Genomic DNA, 18986 nt, shown 5'->3' on the forward strand with positions numbered 1-18986 from the left:
AAGGATGGAGGAAGACGGAAGGAAGGAAAGAAAACATCAATACATAAATATTATGGCTAAAAGTCCAACTTTATATCTGGGAAATGTCCATATACATGGAACAACATCAGCAGAATTTTTCAATAGGGTGCTGTTTATAATTTTTGGTGATGAGTAAGTGTTTGTAAGCGTGAAGAAGACTTTGGGGCTTAAATCACAATGTCAGAGTACAATAGATTAGAAGGATTCTCAGGGGTCTTCTAGGCAAATCCCATTCGTTATGTGTGATGCACTGATATTGACAATTGTATGAAAATGTTTAGCTGAAGTTAATCAACTAATGTAGTGCAGTTCATCTGTCCTATAGGGCTTTATTCTGATGTTCACTGGTGGCAGGACTATTTACTGTGCACTTATTTCTGATACATGGTGCAACTATTACTCAAATCCACAATGATGAATTTGCAGACTCTGCTTCTAGCCAGGGAGCTCCTTGAAGGAATCCACGTCTTTTCCATTGCTGTGTACTTGGCAAATAGCAGGTTCTCAGTAAATGTTTGTGGCATCCCAATTGAAATAAACAAGTGATTGAGGTCGGCATCAGACAGCCCCTTATCACAACAGCTTTCTCTGCCCAGTGGGTCCAGTTTCCAGACTTGTTCCTTCCAGGAGAGGTGTTTAGGTTTATTTCTTGCCGCTAGAGGGCAGGAAATACTTTGCCAAGAGAAAACAACCCCTCCAGTTGTGTTTTATTAGACTCCCCAGGAATGAATAACTTCATCACGAGAAGATGGAACCGTCCCAGAGTCCAAGCCCTTTAGAAAAGCCACCACGTCCTTCACGTCTCCCCTCAGACATCTTTGTCTTGTTGATGAGTTTGGTTCGAGCTGATTCCTTTGTATGGTATAACATTCATTCCCTTTCCCACAGAGGGAACTCCTGACACCCTCACATAAAATGCCTCCACTTAAAATACTTTTCAAACAGCAACGCCATAAAGATGCAGTAGCAGCATCCTTGTGTTTATGATGCCTCCACAAGGCCTCCTGCCTCTTTCTTTTGGGTAGCCTCCTGACGCGAGAGCACTCAGATTCCGGAAGCTAAAGGGAAACCCTCACATTCCCCGTGACCTCCTGGGCGATCCTGAGTCCTCACTGTTTGAGCTGACCGCGGTAGAAGACTCAGACTTCTGATTGCGGTCTTCTTTTTAAATTTCCCCCCTTTTTAACCACAGTCCCCTCGAGTGTGAGTGGAGTGACGGTGAACAACTCTGGCCGTAATGACTACCTCAGCATTTCCTGGTTACCGGCTTCAGGAGATGTGGACAGCTACGTGGTGACCCTCTCCCACGACAGCAGGGTGGTCCAGTCCCTCATTATTGCCAAGTCCGTCAGCGAATGCTCCTTCAGCTCCCTCACCCCCGGCCGCCTCTACAACGTGACCATAACCACAAGGAGTGGCATGTATGAAAGTCATGCCTTCAGCCAAGAGCGGACAGGTGAGGCCATGGAGGGTACAGGCTCCATACCAACCAGCTCCATGTGGCAGGGCATCATAAGTCTGCACCGGCTCTGATCATAGGGGTGGGCATCGTAGATCTGCACCAACTCTGATGATAGGGGCGGGCATCATAGATCTGCACCAACTCTGATGATAGGAGCAAGCATCATAGATCTGCACCAACTCTGATGACAGGGGCAGGCATCATAGATCTGCACCAGCTCTGATGATAGGAGCAGGCATCATAGATCTGCACCAACTCTGATGATGGGGGCAGGCATCATAGATCTGCACCAACCCTAATGATAGGGGCAGGCATCATAGATCTGCACCAACCCTAATGATAGGGGCGGGCATCATAGATCTGCCCCAACTCTGATGATAGGGGCCAGGCATTGTAGGTCTGCACCAACTCTGATGATAGGAGTGGGCATCATAGATCTGCACCAACTCTGATGATGGGGGCAGGCATTATAGATCTGCACCAACCCTAATGATAGGGGCAGGCATCATAGGTTTGCACCAACTCTGATGATCTGCACCAACTCTGATGATAGGGGCCGGGCATCGTAGGTCTGCACCAACTCTGATGACAGGGGTGGGCATCGTAGGTCTGCACCAACTCTGATGATAGGGCGGGGCATCGTAGGTCTGCACCAACTCTGATGATAGGGGCAGGGCATCGTAGGTCTGCACCAACTCTGATGATGGGATTAAAGGCGACTGTATCACAGAATTGTTACATTGTCTTCATATTTTACCCAAGAAACTCCTTATGTGAGCACATGTTACCCTTAGACTGAGATAAACACCACTTTCATTGCTGGAATTCCTGGTATATTCAAACATGGTAACAATGTTTCTGTCTCAGGAATGCTTTTTGCTGGCTAGCCCCTGGTTTTACATTTGTTAAGTAACTTAATCCTTAAAACTCCTTGTTGAGGTGGTGGTTGTAATTATTCCCATTTTACAGATCAGGACACCAAGGTTCAGAGAGGTTAAGTAACTTGTAAACAGCCAGTCTGTCTCAGATCCTGGGTTTGAACCCAGTTCTGAATGACTCCAGAGCCTACAAAGTTCTCTGTTGAAGTCCTTCCCAAAAGGTCTGTGGATCAAGACCACTGTTCATCCCTTGTCACACGAGGTGAAATGTGAACCTTTAGGGTCCTGGGACTAGGGAGCAAAATCTTAGCAAAGGTGATGAATGCTGGATCTTCCACGTGCCGGAAAGAACGGAATTTAGACAGCTACCATTTTCCCAAATGCTTATGCTTGCTAGAGTTTACATCTGAGATTTCTGCTTCAGGTTGACATGAGCATTTTGTCAAACCTTTCCTCTGAGCTATAGGTTGATATTTGCATTTAAACATGTCAGTTTTTCCATGAGGATCTGGGACAACTGACATCACCCTATAACCCAGCACAGAGCCTCGTAGGCACCCAATAGATGTCTGATGGATAAAAGAATCATCAGAAATCACCCAGATCAGGGTTTTCCCCCCATGCTCCATGGTAGACTTCAGGAACTTGTGCTTGAAGTTGCTGGGGAAAGGAAGGTGTGTGTGCATTTCCTCGAGGAGAGAGTGCCTGGCTTTATCAGATTCTCATAGTTTCTGTGACCTGAAAAACGGTAAGAACCACTGATTTACGTTGTTACAGCATGCTGGCATTGAAAGTGCCTGTAGATGGTCTCATCCTGTCTCCTTTGAAGATAAAGTCCCAGAGAGAAACTGTGGCTTGTCCTGGTCACACGGCTGACCAGCAGTGAGCTCAGCCTGGCTCTGTTACATCATGTCCCGAGAGTACTAGTCAGGGATAGAAAGAGATTCCCTACCCCTAAACGATTTAAAGTCTGATTATATACAGATAGTCACAATAATGACTTAGATCTGAAAAGCAGATTTCCATTTATGAAGCAGGCTTATGTCAGAGTCTTATGTTGATCAACTTGGAGGCTAAAAATAGCCAGAAATTAAAGGATGTGTCATCTGACCCCTAACCACTTGCTTTCCCTTGGCGTCAGTTCACGGATGCCTCCTGTCCACGTGACCTTCATACTGCAAGGCCGTGTGCTAAGATGGTTTTTAAGTCAAGAAAAGTTACTATTTACTTATGGCGCCCTGTGGCTTTCCACCAGCATGAACTGGATTTTGTGCCTGGCTGATGGAGGCGAACAATTGCCCGACAGACTCGTTTACTGGAGAGTCGAGTCAGGGGGATTGTCTTGTTGATCTGGCCAATTGTCTCACTGCCCTTCTCCTTTTCGGAGGCTCTTGTTCTATTTTTGGGTGAAAATGTCAATACAAGTGTCACATCATCTCACCGTGCAGCAAGGCAAGTCTCACAAGTTACGTCCTGTTCCTCCTGGAGGGCCCCTGACCGACGAGCGTGGTGCTCAGCGGTTTCTTCCTGTAAAACTTACTTTGCCTTCAGTAAATTGCCTGGATCATTGACTTTCTTAGCCCATGCAACGTCTTCAGAATTTCCTCCCCTTAACTCTGAGATGACTAACTTCCAGCAGCCCTGTACTTGGTTTGGGTAAATATCTTGAAGAAACCATACCTGTCTTTGCTCCGTATCCGTGGTGAGAGGTATCCCAATACGAAACTAACTAGCAGACTTAGGCCAACACAGGATCACAGTGCGACTGGTAGGTGTGAGAAGCATCGTGAAAACTGTGGCTTAGATGCCAAAATACTGACTTCTCTGTGTCATTTCATGCTTTGCGGGAAAGTAGAAGAGAAGACTTGGACACAGGCTTTGTCCAATTGAGTGACTGACTGATTGACCAACTGACTAGGAGAAAAACGATAGGTACACAGAATTGTTTATATAGTTATTGGAGGGAACCTCAGGTACACAAAATTGAATTAATCATAATTCTTGCGTCAGGAAACCATGCATCAATTGCCACTTTTACTTATTTTTAGGCTTTTAATTTAATTTAGGCATTTAATTAATAATTTTATTAATTTAAATAATAATTTTATTTAAATATTAATTTAAATAATGGTTTAATTAAAATAATAATTTTATTATTTATTTATTATTATTGATAAATTTTTTATTAATAATTTTTAATAGTTTAATATATACATGAGAAACCACTACCCAAAATGAAAGCTAAGACTTGACAACAATCTCTGTGTAATCAAGTGGTTCCCACTGCACTAATCCTTCCCAAGGTAACCATCATCTCAACTCCTATTTTCAACTCTCTCTTGCTTCCATCTTGCATAGTTTTATTATTTATATAGCCCCAAAATTATGGATTTTAAAATTTTTAGTTGTTTTAACATTATGAAAAATGTTATTTTAGGCAGTACGTAATCTTTAGGACTTAGTTTTTCACTTAATATTATATTGATAAGATTCATTCATATTTTTTGTTTTGATGTTAAAAGCAAGAAATCTATATTTTTGTGTTTTGAGTTAAGAAGAAATTAATTGTGACTGCTATATCATATTTCACTGTGTATATGTACCAGTTCATTCATACAATCTCCTGTGAATGGGCATCCTCTCTCACACTTGGTCTTATCAGGTTTTTAAATTTTGCCAATCAAATGGATATAAAACAGAATTTTGCTGTGGTCTTGACTTGCATTTCCTTCAGCACCAAGGATGTTGGACGTCTTCATGTATTTATTACGTGTTTCCTCTTCTTCCATTTTTCTTTTGGATTGTTTATACTCTTCTTGGTAACTTTTTATCACATCTTAAGTCTCCAAGGTATGTTGGAATTATTAATATCATCACTATCATTCATATTAATCATCAGTTATCATGTTTAATGTTCTATCTTATACATGACATTTTGTGTAGGCAAACAACAGGATTAGAATTAATTCATCAGGTTCTGTTAAAAGATCCATTTAATCACTCCAAGTAGTGTAACAATCTTTCTCCCCCAGAAATTTGTGACTGAAGATCTAAGATTTTTCTTTTAAATGCACACAATAAAAATCTGCTCGCTTTCCTTTATTGTCCCGGGTTGTCATCTGTGATCAGTCGCTCACTCAGAATCACTAAGTCTTAGCTGTTCTCTGTTCTCTTTTCAGTGCCCGACAAGGTCCAGGGAGTTAGCATTAGCAACTCAGCCAGGAGTGACTACCTAAAGGTGTCCTGGGTGCACGCCGCTGGGGACTTTGATCACTACGAAGTCACCATTAAAAACAAAAACAATTTCGTTCAAACCAAGAGCATCCCCAAGTCTGAAAACGAGTGTGTGTTTGTTAAGCTAGTCCCTGGACGTCTGTACAGTGTCACTGTCAGCACAAGAAGTGGACAATATGAGGCCAGCGAGCAGGGGAACGGGAGAACAAGTAAGTGGAAAGAGGCAAAATCTGGTGGTTGGTTGGGACTCGAAGGTCACAAAAGTAAATAATTTATCTGAGCCTCGAATCTGAGTAAATTACATTCCCACGAGCCTCACTTGGAGCCAGCCTCATGGCCAAGCCATGGCCTGTATGACAGACTGTTTCTTGGTAGAAAAAAGAAAGCCTAATGGGGGAGAAGCCCAGTGTCCCATTTTTATTCCCTGTCCCCCTGCATTGTGGCATTTACAGTTCTAGACTTCTTAGCATATCTAATGATTGAGATCATAACTCATTTTATAATTATGTTCTACCAACACTTAGCATATAAGATTTATGTCAGGAAAAAAATCACAAGTTTAATGGTTGCTTCCAATTTTTCTTGTTTAATTATGCATGAAACACTTCAAGCGGTTTATCTGGGGGAGGGAGATGTTGGCTGGTTCCTTGAACATGATTCATAAATTACCGTGCAGGTAAACTCTGCTCAGTCACTTTCCTCAGAGTCTTCTTATATTCCTCCTTAGTCCCGGAGCCCGTTACGGATCTCACCCTGCGGAATCGGAGCACTGAGGATCTTCAGGTGACCTGGTCACGAGCCAACGGGGACGTCGACCAGTATGAGATCCAGCTTCTCTTCAATGACATGAAAGTATTTCCTCCTTTTCACCTTGTAAATACTGCAACTGAGTATCGATTCACCTCCCTGACCCCAGGGCGCCAGTATAAAATTCTTGTCTTGACCATCAGTGGAGACGTGCAGCGGTCAGCCTTCATTGAGGGCTTCACAGGTAATTTGAAACACGGCTCTTGAACCTGACTAGATGCAGCGGTGTAGTCAGCATGTTGCATAGCCAGGAGTTTTGACCGAGGATTTGGAGGGTAAAAGGGGATGGCGAGAAGGGAGAACGTGACAACGATGTTTTCCAAGCTGCATTAACAAAAGTGAAGTATGATATAGGAGAAGGAAAAAAAGCTTTCTGAGAAGTGGCATTGAATTGATGTGACTAGCTGGTGCCTGTAAGGCACACAGATTAAGTAGAAATAACTCTGTTGGCTGGGTATTCCTTCTCTGGAACTCTCTTAGGAGTGTTGCTAAAATAGTTAACATTCATTGACAGTTTGCCATGAACCAGGTCCACAGCAAAGTACTTTACATGTACGTTTTGTTCAATCCTACATGTGTATATATATCATGTATGTATGGCATATGTTCGTGTATGTAGATCTCACAGCTCTCTGGGCTGGTTCCTATTATTATCATGACCACCTTTCTGATGAGGAAACTGAAACTACAGAAGTTAAGTAATCCAGCTATAGTCCCACAGCTAGTCAATGAGAAAAGTCCAAGGCCTGGATCACGGCAACCTAACCAGCCCTCGCTGTTTCCTTCGTTTCTACTCCCTGGACTTGATGTCCCTCCAGACTTCCCCCTTCCACCCCAGTTCAGGCAGAAAGGTCAGAGAAAAATGGTAAATTGATACCAATTTTTTTGCATGCATTCTTTCAATAGACGCCAAAACATAAGAAGCACAAAAACTTTGGTTGAAAATTTCCACAGTTCATTCTTTAAGTGATGGTTTTTAAATTTATTTTCTTTTTTAGTTCCTAGCACTGTCAAAAATATTCACGTTTCTCCCAATGGGGCCACAGACAGCCTGACGGTGAAGTGGACCCCTGGCGGGGGAGATGTTGACTCCTACACGGTGTCAGTGTTCAGGCAGAGTCAGCAGGTTGAGTCTCAGACCGTCCCCAAGCACGTCTCTGAGCACACGTTCCACCGGCTGGAGGCAGGGGAGCAGTACCAGGTGGTGGTCGCCTCGGTCAGCGGGTCCCTGAGGAACCAGGTGGACTCGCTCGGACGGACAGGTGAGCATCGCCTGGAGAGGGCCAGTCGTTCTCCATTGCGGGCTTAGCTCTTCACAAACCGAAAATATCCAAATTCAAAACCGCCTGAATTTGTACAATTCAATGTGGGTTCAAGAGCCTTTCTCATAGTTTTTCTTCACATTTTTCTTTCTTAATAGAGATTTTTAAAATAAATGAAAGGTAATTTGAAACCAAAGTATTTGAATAGATTTTTATTCAAATTTTACCCTTTGCTAGAGGGTATAAACATTTTAACAAGCAGACTTTAACTATGCATTTTTCAAAATTTCACTCCTTTCTCAAAATTCTTTTTTTAAGAAAACAAAAGTACACAGCTGTGCCATCTATTTGCCTGTGATAACTAAAGAACAAGTAACAAATGAATTAATAATGTATCTGTTTATTTATATCAATATCACTATTATTTTAAATTACTTTTAAAACAAGAATAAGCGATAAGCACCTGCTGCTATATGTCGGGAATTTAAAATTCTCTCTAGTCACACTAGAGGTCATTCTCTCCATCTTACAGACAAGGAGAGTAGGGCTCATTTTATGAACCATTATCAAGGATTCATGTAACAAGAGCCAGAGCTGTAGTTGAAATCTAGGTCTGCAGCTCTGAACCTCATGCTCTCTCTTCTGTGGCACCATGTGTATTGGATGTCTTCCCTTCTCAGGGCCACCTCTGTGGCTGAGGGGCCTGGGCTTCTAGACCGTGTCCTGCCATGCACTTCTATTTCACGTACGTGTATCTCCAACCACATGCCAACTACTATGTTAGAAAATGGATTCAGCAGCAAGATAGACCCCTAACCTCAAGCAGCTTATAATCTCGTGAAGGAGACAGAGACAGCGCAACATAATATGTACGAAAATAAAGGTTGTTACAAGATGTCATAGGAGCAAACAGGAGGAGTCAGGGAGGGCTTCCAGGAGGAAGTAACATTTAAACAGACACTGAGGAGTCATCCTGGGGAAGCGTGTGTTCACTTGGCTCCAGCAGAAAAAGCAAAGGCCTAGAGGTGAGAGAAAGCCTGGCACACTTGAGGACCTACCAGGATCTCGTGTGCTGGAATAAAGCGAGTGAGCCATGTGGCCCAGCAAGTAGATGGACCCGGTCGTGCAGGGCCTGTGCGCCTGGTCGAGGTGTTCAGGATCACAGAGGGCCGTTAGAGGGCCGTCAGCACTGGCGTGCGCTGAGAGTGTGCCAGATCCAGTGTGCGGGTGGAAACAGTGGCAGGTGAGGGGCAAGGGGCAGTCTAGAGACTTGCCATATGCACACGAGAGATGGCGTTGTCCTGGGTTGTGGCAGCAGAGAGGACAGAAGTGGAGAGATTTGAGAGATGTGAGATTTAGGAGACAGAATTATGACTCACGTTGGATTATATGCAGAAAGGAGAGAGTGACAGCCCAGTGTGTGACTTGGACCAAGAGAAGGAGACAGAGGACGCTAAAGGGGTCACCAGGGAGAGGAGGAGTCCAGTGGGAGCCAGTGTCTGCAGAGCATCCAGGGAAAGATGTCGTTTGCAAAAACAGAAACGAGATCTGAACCAGAAGTTTAAGTTTGGGAGTTGTCACCACTCAGGTAGCAGTTCAGACCGCAGGAGTGGATGAGATCTCAGGAGATTACGTAGAAGGAGAAAACACGTGAGCCTAGGACAGAAAGTATTATTAACAAATAACACAGTTTTGCCTTTCACATCAGGAGCCACAGCGCAAACACTTGATGCACCACGGCTTAGGTCAAGGTTTGAAGCCTAGACTTGATTTAACCCTGGGAATAAAAGTCTGTATGAGCGACATAGTTCAGTCACCCAAACTACCTCGGCTTTCCAGATACATAAATACACATTACTCTGCATACATATCAGTGTCGCTGTCACTAATTCTTCCACTTGTTTGACTTCAAGAGCCTCTCTAAATTCAGAGAGAAAATGGAGAATCAAAGCAGTTATGCAGATAATTCCTGCCAAGAAATACTTTCTCCTCAGGGCACTGGGAGCATTGATGCAGCAGATCAAGCTGGGGCCGCGTTGGGACTGCAGTCGAGTTAGGAGAGTTTTCTCAGTTGGTCACTTGACCCGAAGTGATGGAACCTGCTTCTCTTCTGTCTCTGCAGTCCCAGCTTCCGTCCAGGGAGTAACTGCAGACAATGCCTACAGCAGCCACTCCTTAATGGTAAGTTGGCAGAAAGCTGTGGGCGTGGCAGAAAGATATGACATCCTGCTTCTCACTGAAAACGGGATCCTTCTGAGCAACACCTCAGAGCCAGCCACCACAAAGCAGCACAAATTTGAAGACCTAACACCAGGAAAGAAATACAAGATACAGATCCTAACCGTGAGTGGAGGCCTCTTCAGCAAGGGAGCCCAGGCTGAAGGCCGCACAGGTAACTCACACAGCTGCTGTTTGTACGAGTGTCTCCCTGTCTGCTATCCTGCAGAACTGTAGCATCAGAGGGATTAAGTGACCCTGGGAGAGGATACGTATTTCCTGACACAGTAGTAACTTTCACCAGGATTTACCACTTCTAGGTCAGCCGCCTGCTCACACAGCCTGCAGCCCACCACACTCCAGCTCAGAGTTTTCACCAACACTGACTCTGTTGGTTTCCCGTTGCTGCCATAATAAATTACCACAAACTTTGCAGCTTAAAACAACACAGACTTATTATCTTACAGTTCCAGAGGTCAGAATCTGAAATGGGTCTTATGGGGCTAAAATGAAGGTGTCAAGAGAGAGCAGGGCTGTGTTTCTTCTGGAGACTTTCTGGGGAGAATCCATTTCTTGCCCTTTTCAGCTTCTAGAGCCCACTCACATTCCCTGGGTCATGGCCCCCTTCCCGCAATGGCACCACTCCCACCTCTGCCCGTCACCTATCACCTTCTCTGCTCGTCTGCCTCCCTCTTCCATCTTTTAAAGACTTGTGATTACAGTGGTCACCACCTGGATAACCCAGGATGACCTCTCATCTCCAGATCCCTAACTTAACCGCATCTGCAAAGTCTCTTTCACCACATAAGGTAACATGCATAGGTTCTGGGTATCAGGACATGGACGTCTTTGGGGGCAGTTATTCAGACAACACTGGTCTGATAGATTACTTATTTATTAAGTATCTACATTTGAGAGGGGGTGATGGTGTTTGGGACATAAAGATGAATTAGGCTTCTTGTCCTGGAAGAGCTGACTGACTCATGGGAGAAACAGACACGTGGACAAGAAGTGGCAGTCATTGTGATAAGAGTTGTGTGTAAGAGGAATGTCCAACATCAGGGGAGCATGGAGGTCGGGTGGAAGGGGGAAGTCTTCATAAAAGTGACATTCAGTACTGTCACCAAGGATGAAGCAGTTCTCCAGGTGGAGAGAAGGTGGGACACCCCGTGCAGACAGACCATCCTTTGCCAAGACAGGGCCATGGAGAAGGAGCAGTGAGAAGTCGTGGGTGGCTGGAGTGTGTGCTCTTGAGGGAGGGGGGAGTCTGGAAGGGCAGACTGGGGCCAGATTAGAGAGTGCCTGGCCTGCCTTCCTCAGGAGTGTATTTCTCATCTTGTAAGCAGTGAGGGGCCAATGAAAGCCAGAGAGTGAATGTTTTGTAATAAAAATACCTTAAGAAAGATAAGTCGGATGGCAGCGGGGGATGGATTGAGTGGAGGAGACCGGAGGTGGGAGATGTTCATCTATTCCTTTGGATTGAGCACCTGCTATCTAAATGCTGGATCACAGAGTGAGGAAAACAAAGCCTCGTGGGCAGGCAGCTTATGTTCTAGCAGGGGAGAAAGGCCATAAAGGAGAGCAATAAGCAGAAAATCTTAAGCAGGTTAGATGGTAATAAACACTGACGAGAACCTCACAGCAGGGAAGTGGGGCAGCCGGCGTGGGAGGCTCACAGTTTTAGGCAGCACAGTCCTCAAAGGCTTTGTTGAGAAGTGACACTTGAGTTAAAATCTGAAAAGGGAGAAAGAGGGTCGTGCAGATGTTTGGGAAGACGGTCCCCCAGCAGAGCAAACAGACCCTGAGGCGGGAGTGTGTCTGGCCTGTTGGAGGAACAGCGAAGAGGCCGCCTCCCGGGGCAGAGTGAGAACGGGAGCGGAGGGATATGGTCAGAGAGGTGACGGGGTCACAGGTGATGCAGGTGCAGATGTGATGAGCTGGAGAGCTGCGCCAGCGCGGGCCTGATGAGGAGCAGTGATGCTGTCAGGAACTGTCTCCGCCCTGGATGAGATGGCACTTGGTGGCTGAGGGGAGCATAGAGAGAGGAACAGAAGATTCCGGAGTTTCTACCTGGGCAGTCAGTAGAAGGCGATGCCAGTCATTGAGACGAGAGAAGCAGGAGGAGGGAGTGTCAGGGGAAGTTTTCAGGGTTCAGTTCTGTACTGAGTCTGAGATGCCCGAGCGGCTTGCAGAGAGAGGTGATCACAGAAATTGAAAATATGGGCCTGAGCTCAGAAAGGTGGCCTGGACATAAAGATTTGGACAAAAATCCTAGTTAAATCCATGTCGTAGTCTGTTCAGGCTGCTATAGCAAAAATACTATAAACTGGAGAGCTTAAACAACAAGCATTTATTTCTCACAGTTCTGGAGGCTGGAAGTCCAGGATCAAGGCGCCGGTAGATTCTGTGTCTGGTGAGGGCCTGCCTTCTGGTTCATGGACGGCGCCCTCTTGCGGGGTCCTCACATGGCAGAAGGATGACTCTCTGGGGCCTCTTTTTAGGGCACTAATCCCATTCACGAGGGCTCCACTCTCATGACCAATGGCTCTGCCTCCTAACACCATCACCTGGGGGCTTAGGTTTCAATACGGATTTCGGGGGGGCACCAACATTCAGACCATAGTGATCCATACAGTGAACAAGACTGACTGCTTAGCTAGTGTCACTGAACACGAAGGGGACAAAGGATGGAACCACAGGAAATACCAACTTCTAAGGGCCTGGCATGAGGAGAGGGAGACAGCAGAGAGCCTGCAGAAGTGTCTGGTTGGAGGGAGGACCCCCAGCCTCCTAGGACCCCAAGGAGTCAGGCAGCACCTGCACCAGCAGATTGGCAGCAGCCCATCCTGGGGCACCTGGTCATCTTGCCACGGGAAGCACTGAAGGGGCTGCAAAATCCTCGTGGAAACCTTTTGTCTTTCTTTTTAATGGTTTTGACTTTTCCTCTTCTCTTTCCTGTTTCCCTGAATCTGATTTCCTCTTGTGCCATCTGCTTTTCCAGTTCTTTCCCACCCCCCTCCTCCCCACTGGCCTCCCCTCCAACGGCCATTTCTTAGCTCTCCGATGGCACTCAGAGGTAGTTTTTTGATCTCTGATCTGCTCTATTGGAAAAACGTTTAGTCACACAGATTAACCTTTATTCTATATCCAAAAAATGTCTGTGGAGATAATTTTCCATTACTGTTTTTTGTTGTTGTTGTTCTCTTTTGGTTTTGTCTTGTAAAATGAACAATTTCAGCATCACTAATTCACAAAATTCAGATTTCTTTACTTTGGGGTCTCTGTGACGTCAGTACTTTTTAAAGGCAGGGTCCACGTGTTTTGAGCGGCTGAGTGCGGCCGTCCAGTGTTGGTCCTGGGCTGTGTCAGGGACGAGCCAAGACTCAGTCTCTCTCTCTCGCTTCTCGGCTTTCCCTCCAGTCCCAGCAGCTGTCACCAACCTGAGGCTCACAGAGAACTCCACCAGACACCTGTCCTTCCGCTGGACCACCTCCGCGGGCGAGCTCAGCGGCTACAACATCTTTCTGTACAACCCGGATCGGACTCTTCAGGAGCGAGCTCAGGTTGACCCGCACGTCCAGACCTTCTCTTTCCAGAACTTGCTGCAAGGCCGGATGTACAAGATGGTGATCGTCACTCACAGTGGCGAGCTGTCTAACGAGTCTTTCATGTTCGGGAGGACAGGTAAGACCCAGACCCAAGCAGGGAGCTCGTCACAGTATTTGTCGGCTTGTCGTTGATTTGCCCTTGGTTCCCGATCCCACCCAGGGTCCGGCTGTATGTGAAATCTGTGACCTGTAGGCTTTCTGGCCCTAAATCAGATTCTGGATTATTTCTCAGAACAGTTCTGCTCTGGTCTCTGCTCTGTGGCCCCTACGTGTTTACCTCACAGGGTTTGGTGAAAAAATGAGCCTGGCTCCTCTACTTGCCAGCACACTGCTGCAGGAGGCCGCTAGCCCAGGTGGCTGTGGTCAAGCTGGGCCCTGCAGCTCCTGCGAGAAGAGACGGAATGGAGGGCAGGTCCAGAGAAGGGCAGCTCCAGAGGGGACCAGCGAGTGACAACGGCTGTGACCAGAAACGCAGCATAGACACAGTGAACACGAAGAGCTCTGGAGATGAGAGAGACTCACTGGGCTGCAAATAAGAAGCGAAATCTATTCTTTCTCTATAATTTGAGTCCATCATCTCATTTTTCTATTCAATTTTTTTTCTCATTTGACAAGAGCTTTTGCGAGCTCCTCTGGGCACTGGGCTCACTGCTGGCGTGTGACAGTGACCAAGGCAGACGAGGTCCCTGGCCTGGCTGAGCTCTGTCTCAGCGCAGAGGGGGAGGGGCCAGGACAGCAGATTCTCAGGGGAGATGATTTGGGAACACCTTCAGTTCTGTGAAGGAAATAGACAGTGTGTTGTGACGGACAGTGACTTGGCGGGACAAGAAACTACATTAGAGAGAGAAGGCCTTTCGTTGGAGACCTAAAGGTGGGGGAGCCCCGTGAAGAGCACATCCCAGGCCCCCAACAGAAGTTCTCAGTTTGTCTTTTGAAGGGAATGAAAAGAGCATCAGATAAGCCTCAACCATGGATAGACTTGCCTTGATTTACCATTTCCAGGGCCATCTGCCCTCTGCACATCTTCCCTTATCTGCTCGTTAATGTTTCAAGTCCCTCCAACCGGGGACAACAGTCTTCACTCTCCAGACAGTAATGAAGCTTCAGGACCCACAGGACAGGTGCCAGCATGACTAATTTATACACTGGTAGAAGTGACTGGTAGCACTTCTTCCCCCAAGCGAGGTTCCACCAGCATAGACTTTGGTAAGAAAGAGCAGGAGACAATGAGAAGCTGAAAGAGGGGGATGGAAGTGAAGCCACAGAGAGGGATGTGATGGGGTGGTGGCCGCCAGTGAGATGGGCCGGACCAAATGGGCTGGAAGCTTTATGAGCACTTTCGGGGCCTTTTATAAGCTAAGTTATGAACTGTTTGGCCAGCTTTCATTGATCATTTCTGAAGATTTCATTTTGTGTGTTTATCAGAGTACGCATGGTGAGCACATAGAAGTGACCACCCGTTGCGTTTGGTTTTATTTTAATTTGTGCCACATTTCTAGACCACATGCCCCTAAACTTAAGTGACCTGAGATAGAGGCACGATCTGACTCTACAAAGGTACTCCTCCCCCCACGCCAACATAGCTCGTGTTTTCACCGGTGGGCCAAAGTGCCTTTTTTCTAACTGTTTTGCTTTTAGTAAAGGTCTCCCCTCTGTTTAAGTCCCAGCTGCTGTGAGCAACCTCAAGGGATCCAGTCGGAACACGACAGACAGTCTCTGGTTCAGTTGGAGTCCAGCCTCTGGGGACCTCGACTTTTATGAGCTGATTCTCTACAACCCCAATGGCACGAAGAAGGAAAACTGGAAAGACAAGGACCTGACAGAGTGGCGTTTTCACAGCCTTGTCCCTGGAAGGAAGTACACGCTGTGTGTGGTCACTCACAGTGGAGACCTCAGCAACAAGGTCACGGGGGACAGCAGAACAGGTGGGAGGCCCAGGTGCAGCGGGCAAGTGTTGACGGGAAGTAGCTTCCAAAGACACGTTTTAATTACGGTTTTAATAAGAAGAAGTAAAATCAACCATGGTGAGCCACGTGCTAGCCCTGAACCTGGGAAGGCACTATGTACAGCAGATAAAGGAAACAGACTTCAGTTAGAAGGTCTTGGTCCTTAGCTGAGCTCTGCCACTTACCTATGTGAAGCTGGGCAGGTCACCGAGCATCTCTAAGCCTCAATTTTATTATCTGTAAATGGGGATAATCACATATATCATCATTGTGTTGCTGGGAGCCCTCACATCCCAAATCTGATGGAATCAATACCTTTGCACACTTGGAACCCATTCAGACACCCTCATGCTCCATAGCAGCCTGATAAGGAAGCTCTGGTTGTGAAAATTAAAGGAACTGTACGTAAAACACTTGAGGACAGTGCCTTACACATAGTAAACTATACACGGAAGCTCCTGTTACTATATTATCATATTATCTCCTCCTACAAAGTACATTAAAAGTACGTCTGATGTTGTTCAGCTGTCTTATCTGTATCTGTTATGGCATAGAAGTGATTGCATGATTTTTCACATTCTCCTGCATGCAGCCCCAAGTCCTCCCAGTCTTATGTCATTTGCTGATGTTGCAAACACGTCCTTGGCCATCACCTGGAAGGGGCCACCAGACTGGACAGACTACGATGACTTCGAGCTGCAGTGGTTCCCCAGAGATGCAGTCACCGTCTTCAACCCCTACAACAACAGAAAATCGGAAGGCCGCATCGTGTACGGTCTTCGTCCGGGGAGATCCTATCGATTCAGTGTCAGGACTGTCAGCGGCGATTCCTGGAAAACCTACAGCAAACCGATTTTTGGATCTGTGAGGACAAGTATGGCATGTTTTGTTTCTCTTGGTTGTCAGATGGGGTGAGGAGGAAGTATGTGTTGCAGCATCTTATTCCCATGGGACTTGGTTTAAATCCACATTTCTACTTGGGATTTGTTAGGTTTGAATTCAGGCAGGAGTCTGTACAGATTTGTTTATTCATTCAACACTAACAGTCATGGACAATAAAGAAATCATCTCTGCCCTCGTGGAGCTTACAATGGAGTGGGATGTACTATCATTAAAAGGCAGTTCCATTGTGGGTGTGATGAAGGACACATCTGGCCCTATAGAAACACGAGGTTGGGGCACCTGACCCAAAACAAGGGGGCTTCCTGGGGGAAGAAACACACAAATCGACACCTAAGGCAAGGGCAAGATTCACCAGGTGGAGATGGGGAAAGAAGTGGAGAATATTCCAGGGAGAGAGAATAGAATATTCCAAGATGAGGCAGAAGAGAGAGACAGAGAGGAGTTTAGTTGGCCAGAGCATGAAAGGTGCAGACTAGGAGAATCAGGTCATAAAATGTCTGGTGAGCCGTGGTACCGACTTTGAACTTTATCCTCAATCAATTGGAGCCACTGAAGGATTTTCGGCCGAGACACCACAATCAGATTTGCACTGTAGAAAGTCACTCTGGGTACAACTAGAAGGGGCCGACTAGAAGCAGAGTGATCTGGTAGGACATATTGCTGTAAATCCTAAAGGTAAAAATACTTCAACAAGGAATTATGTATCTGTTTCTTCCCAAAGGCATTTTGGGATAGATACAACAAATGTGAAGGAAACAAAGGTTTTCAGCACAGGAACCTCACTCCAAATATTTATGTATCAATAATACCCATACATGTAGCTTCCATGATCAGATCAGGTAGTTGTTGGTCGTTGATAAAATATATAGTTGAAAATTAGAAATTTAAGCAAGTAGTTGTTTTGTTTATTCAACAAACATTAATGTTATAACAATCATATGTGTGGTCCATATTGTGGCCAAAGAGCAGTTGGGATCAAGAAATCGTGTGTCAAGAGAAATGTGAAAAAGAACCGGGAGTTTTAGTTTACAGCAAGCTCAGGGTGGGTTTTCAGTGGCTGATTGTGGGCTGTGTAAAGGCGCTCAGTTTAAGAGCTCAGTCGCGGCTGGGCTGGTCAGATCTCGTCTGGAGCGTTGTATTCAGTCCTGGATGCTAGAACTTAAGAGAGGCGTTTACCAGATGGGGCACGTCCAGGAGGAAAGCAGCCGGCAGGAAGAGGGACTCGATGCTGAGTTTATGAGGAAAGTCTGGTGGAACTAGGAGGATTGTATTAGTTAGGATTGGGTTTGGCAGTGGGTAACAGAAAACCCAAAATATCAGAGGATTAAACAAAGTAGAAGTTTATATTCTCATGTCAAGTCATTCCAGCATGCCACTTCTCACAGACACGCTCCAGTGTGACGAACAACTCGAAGTTCTCAGTCACCAACCTTCCTGTTCTTCCAGCCCCACCCTTGGGCCTAGGCTCATGGGTCATGGTTTTCTCTGCCTAAAATGCCCCTTTCCCAGTATGCTGGCGTGGTGTCCTTTCTGCCAGAAAGCCTCTGCTGACTCCTGCCCATCACTCACGCCAGCAGCGGAAAGTTGTCTATCCTCCACACAGCATCTTCTTGCCCCATTTCTTCTGGTATGTTCTCCTTTCCACCTTGCATCATGGCTATTTTGGACTCATCTCCCTTCCTAGGGGTTAGAGCTAATGTCTTATTCACCTCTCTGCTGTTCACAGTGCCTAGCAGAGCACCTTGCTCATAGTAGGTGCTCTTTTCTTAGTGAATGGGGACATGACCTGAGCCTTGGAAGACAGGCGGGACTTAGAAGTGAAAAGGAGAGAGAAGGAAGTGAGGGAAGAGGTTGATGCAAGTTTCCATGATGTTCTTTGGGCAAATTATCAGAATTATGGATTAGGCAGGATGTTTTAAGACTTTCTCCAAGGCTGAAAGGGAAGGTGTCTGGGTTTCAACTGCGACTTAGTTTGAAGGGAGTTCACCAGATCAACAAGCAGTTAATGTTTGAAAAGACACAATTATTGCTTGCCTCAAAGGCCAATTCTGCCCCCATCCTCAAAAATCTTCAGGTTGATTTTTTTCCTAGCTCATCCTCATCTAACCTGTTGTGACTTGGCTGGCATCTGTAGACCTTGATATGGAACAGGAATTCATTCCGTGGCACACAGATGCTGAGTGTTTCAGAGTTGTGGTTGCTGAGAACCAGGACCCTCTATCAGAGCATGTGTCAGGGGCAGGTGGTGAGTTCCAAATCAGAGCCACAGGTGCTGCTCTGGGAGGGCCGCCTGGGTCTACACACAGTTCCTGGAAGCTCATCTATGTCATGGGTCCTTCATGAGCTGAAAGAATGATCTGTTCTCCACGCAGGGCCAGCATTACCAGCTGTGCAGGCACACAGTGCCCCAGGCTTAGAGGGGCCCACACTTGGTTTAATTCTCTGCTATCACCATCTGGAAACTCTTAATAATATTTTGAACAATGGGCATCACATTTTCACTTGGCTCTGAGACCTGAAAAGTATGCGGCCAGTCCTATCTACAAGATTTTTGAGTGAACATACAATTCTAATCTGGGGAGGTGGGGGAGGTGGAGAAGAGAGGAAAGGATGAAATTTGTAACAGGGAGCATAAAAACCCAACAGTG

General features: G+C 46.1%; 1 protein-coding gene across 2 annotated transcripts in view; it reads left to right on the top strand.

The window, feature by feature from the left end:
* PTPRB (protein tyrosine phosphatase receptor type B) overlaps positions 1-18986 on the top strand; it is a 108246-nt gene that overhangs the window by 54792 nt on the left and 34468 nt on the right. For both annotated transcript variants that reach the window (XM_014786721.2, XM_087442024.1), the window contains 8 exons: positions 1214-1477; positions 5541-5804; positions 6323-6586; positions 7401-7664; positions 9787-10056; positions 13302-13565; positions 15151-15414; positions 16028-16309. In XM_014786721.2, the coding sequence (XP_014642207.1) occupies positions 1214-1477; positions 5541-5804; positions 6323-6586; positions 7401-7664; positions 9787-10056; positions 13302-13565; positions 15151-15414; positions 16028-16309 (2136 nt within the window). The remainder of the gene's footprint in view (positions 1-1213; positions 1478-5540; positions 5805-6322; positions 6587-7400; positions 7665-9786; positions 10057-13301; positions 13566-15150; positions 15415-16027; positions 16310-18986) is intronic.

The sequence above is a fragment of the Ceratotherium simum genome, chromosome 17 (assembly GCF_057802395.1).
Source record: "Ceratotherium simum simum isolate JZ-2026a chromosome 17, ASM5780239v1, whole genome shotgun sequence".
In the NCBI taxonomy this organism is placed as follows: domain Eukaryota; kingdom Metazoa; phylum Chordata; class Mammalia; order Perissodactyla; family Rhinocerotidae; genus Ceratotherium; species Ceratotherium simum.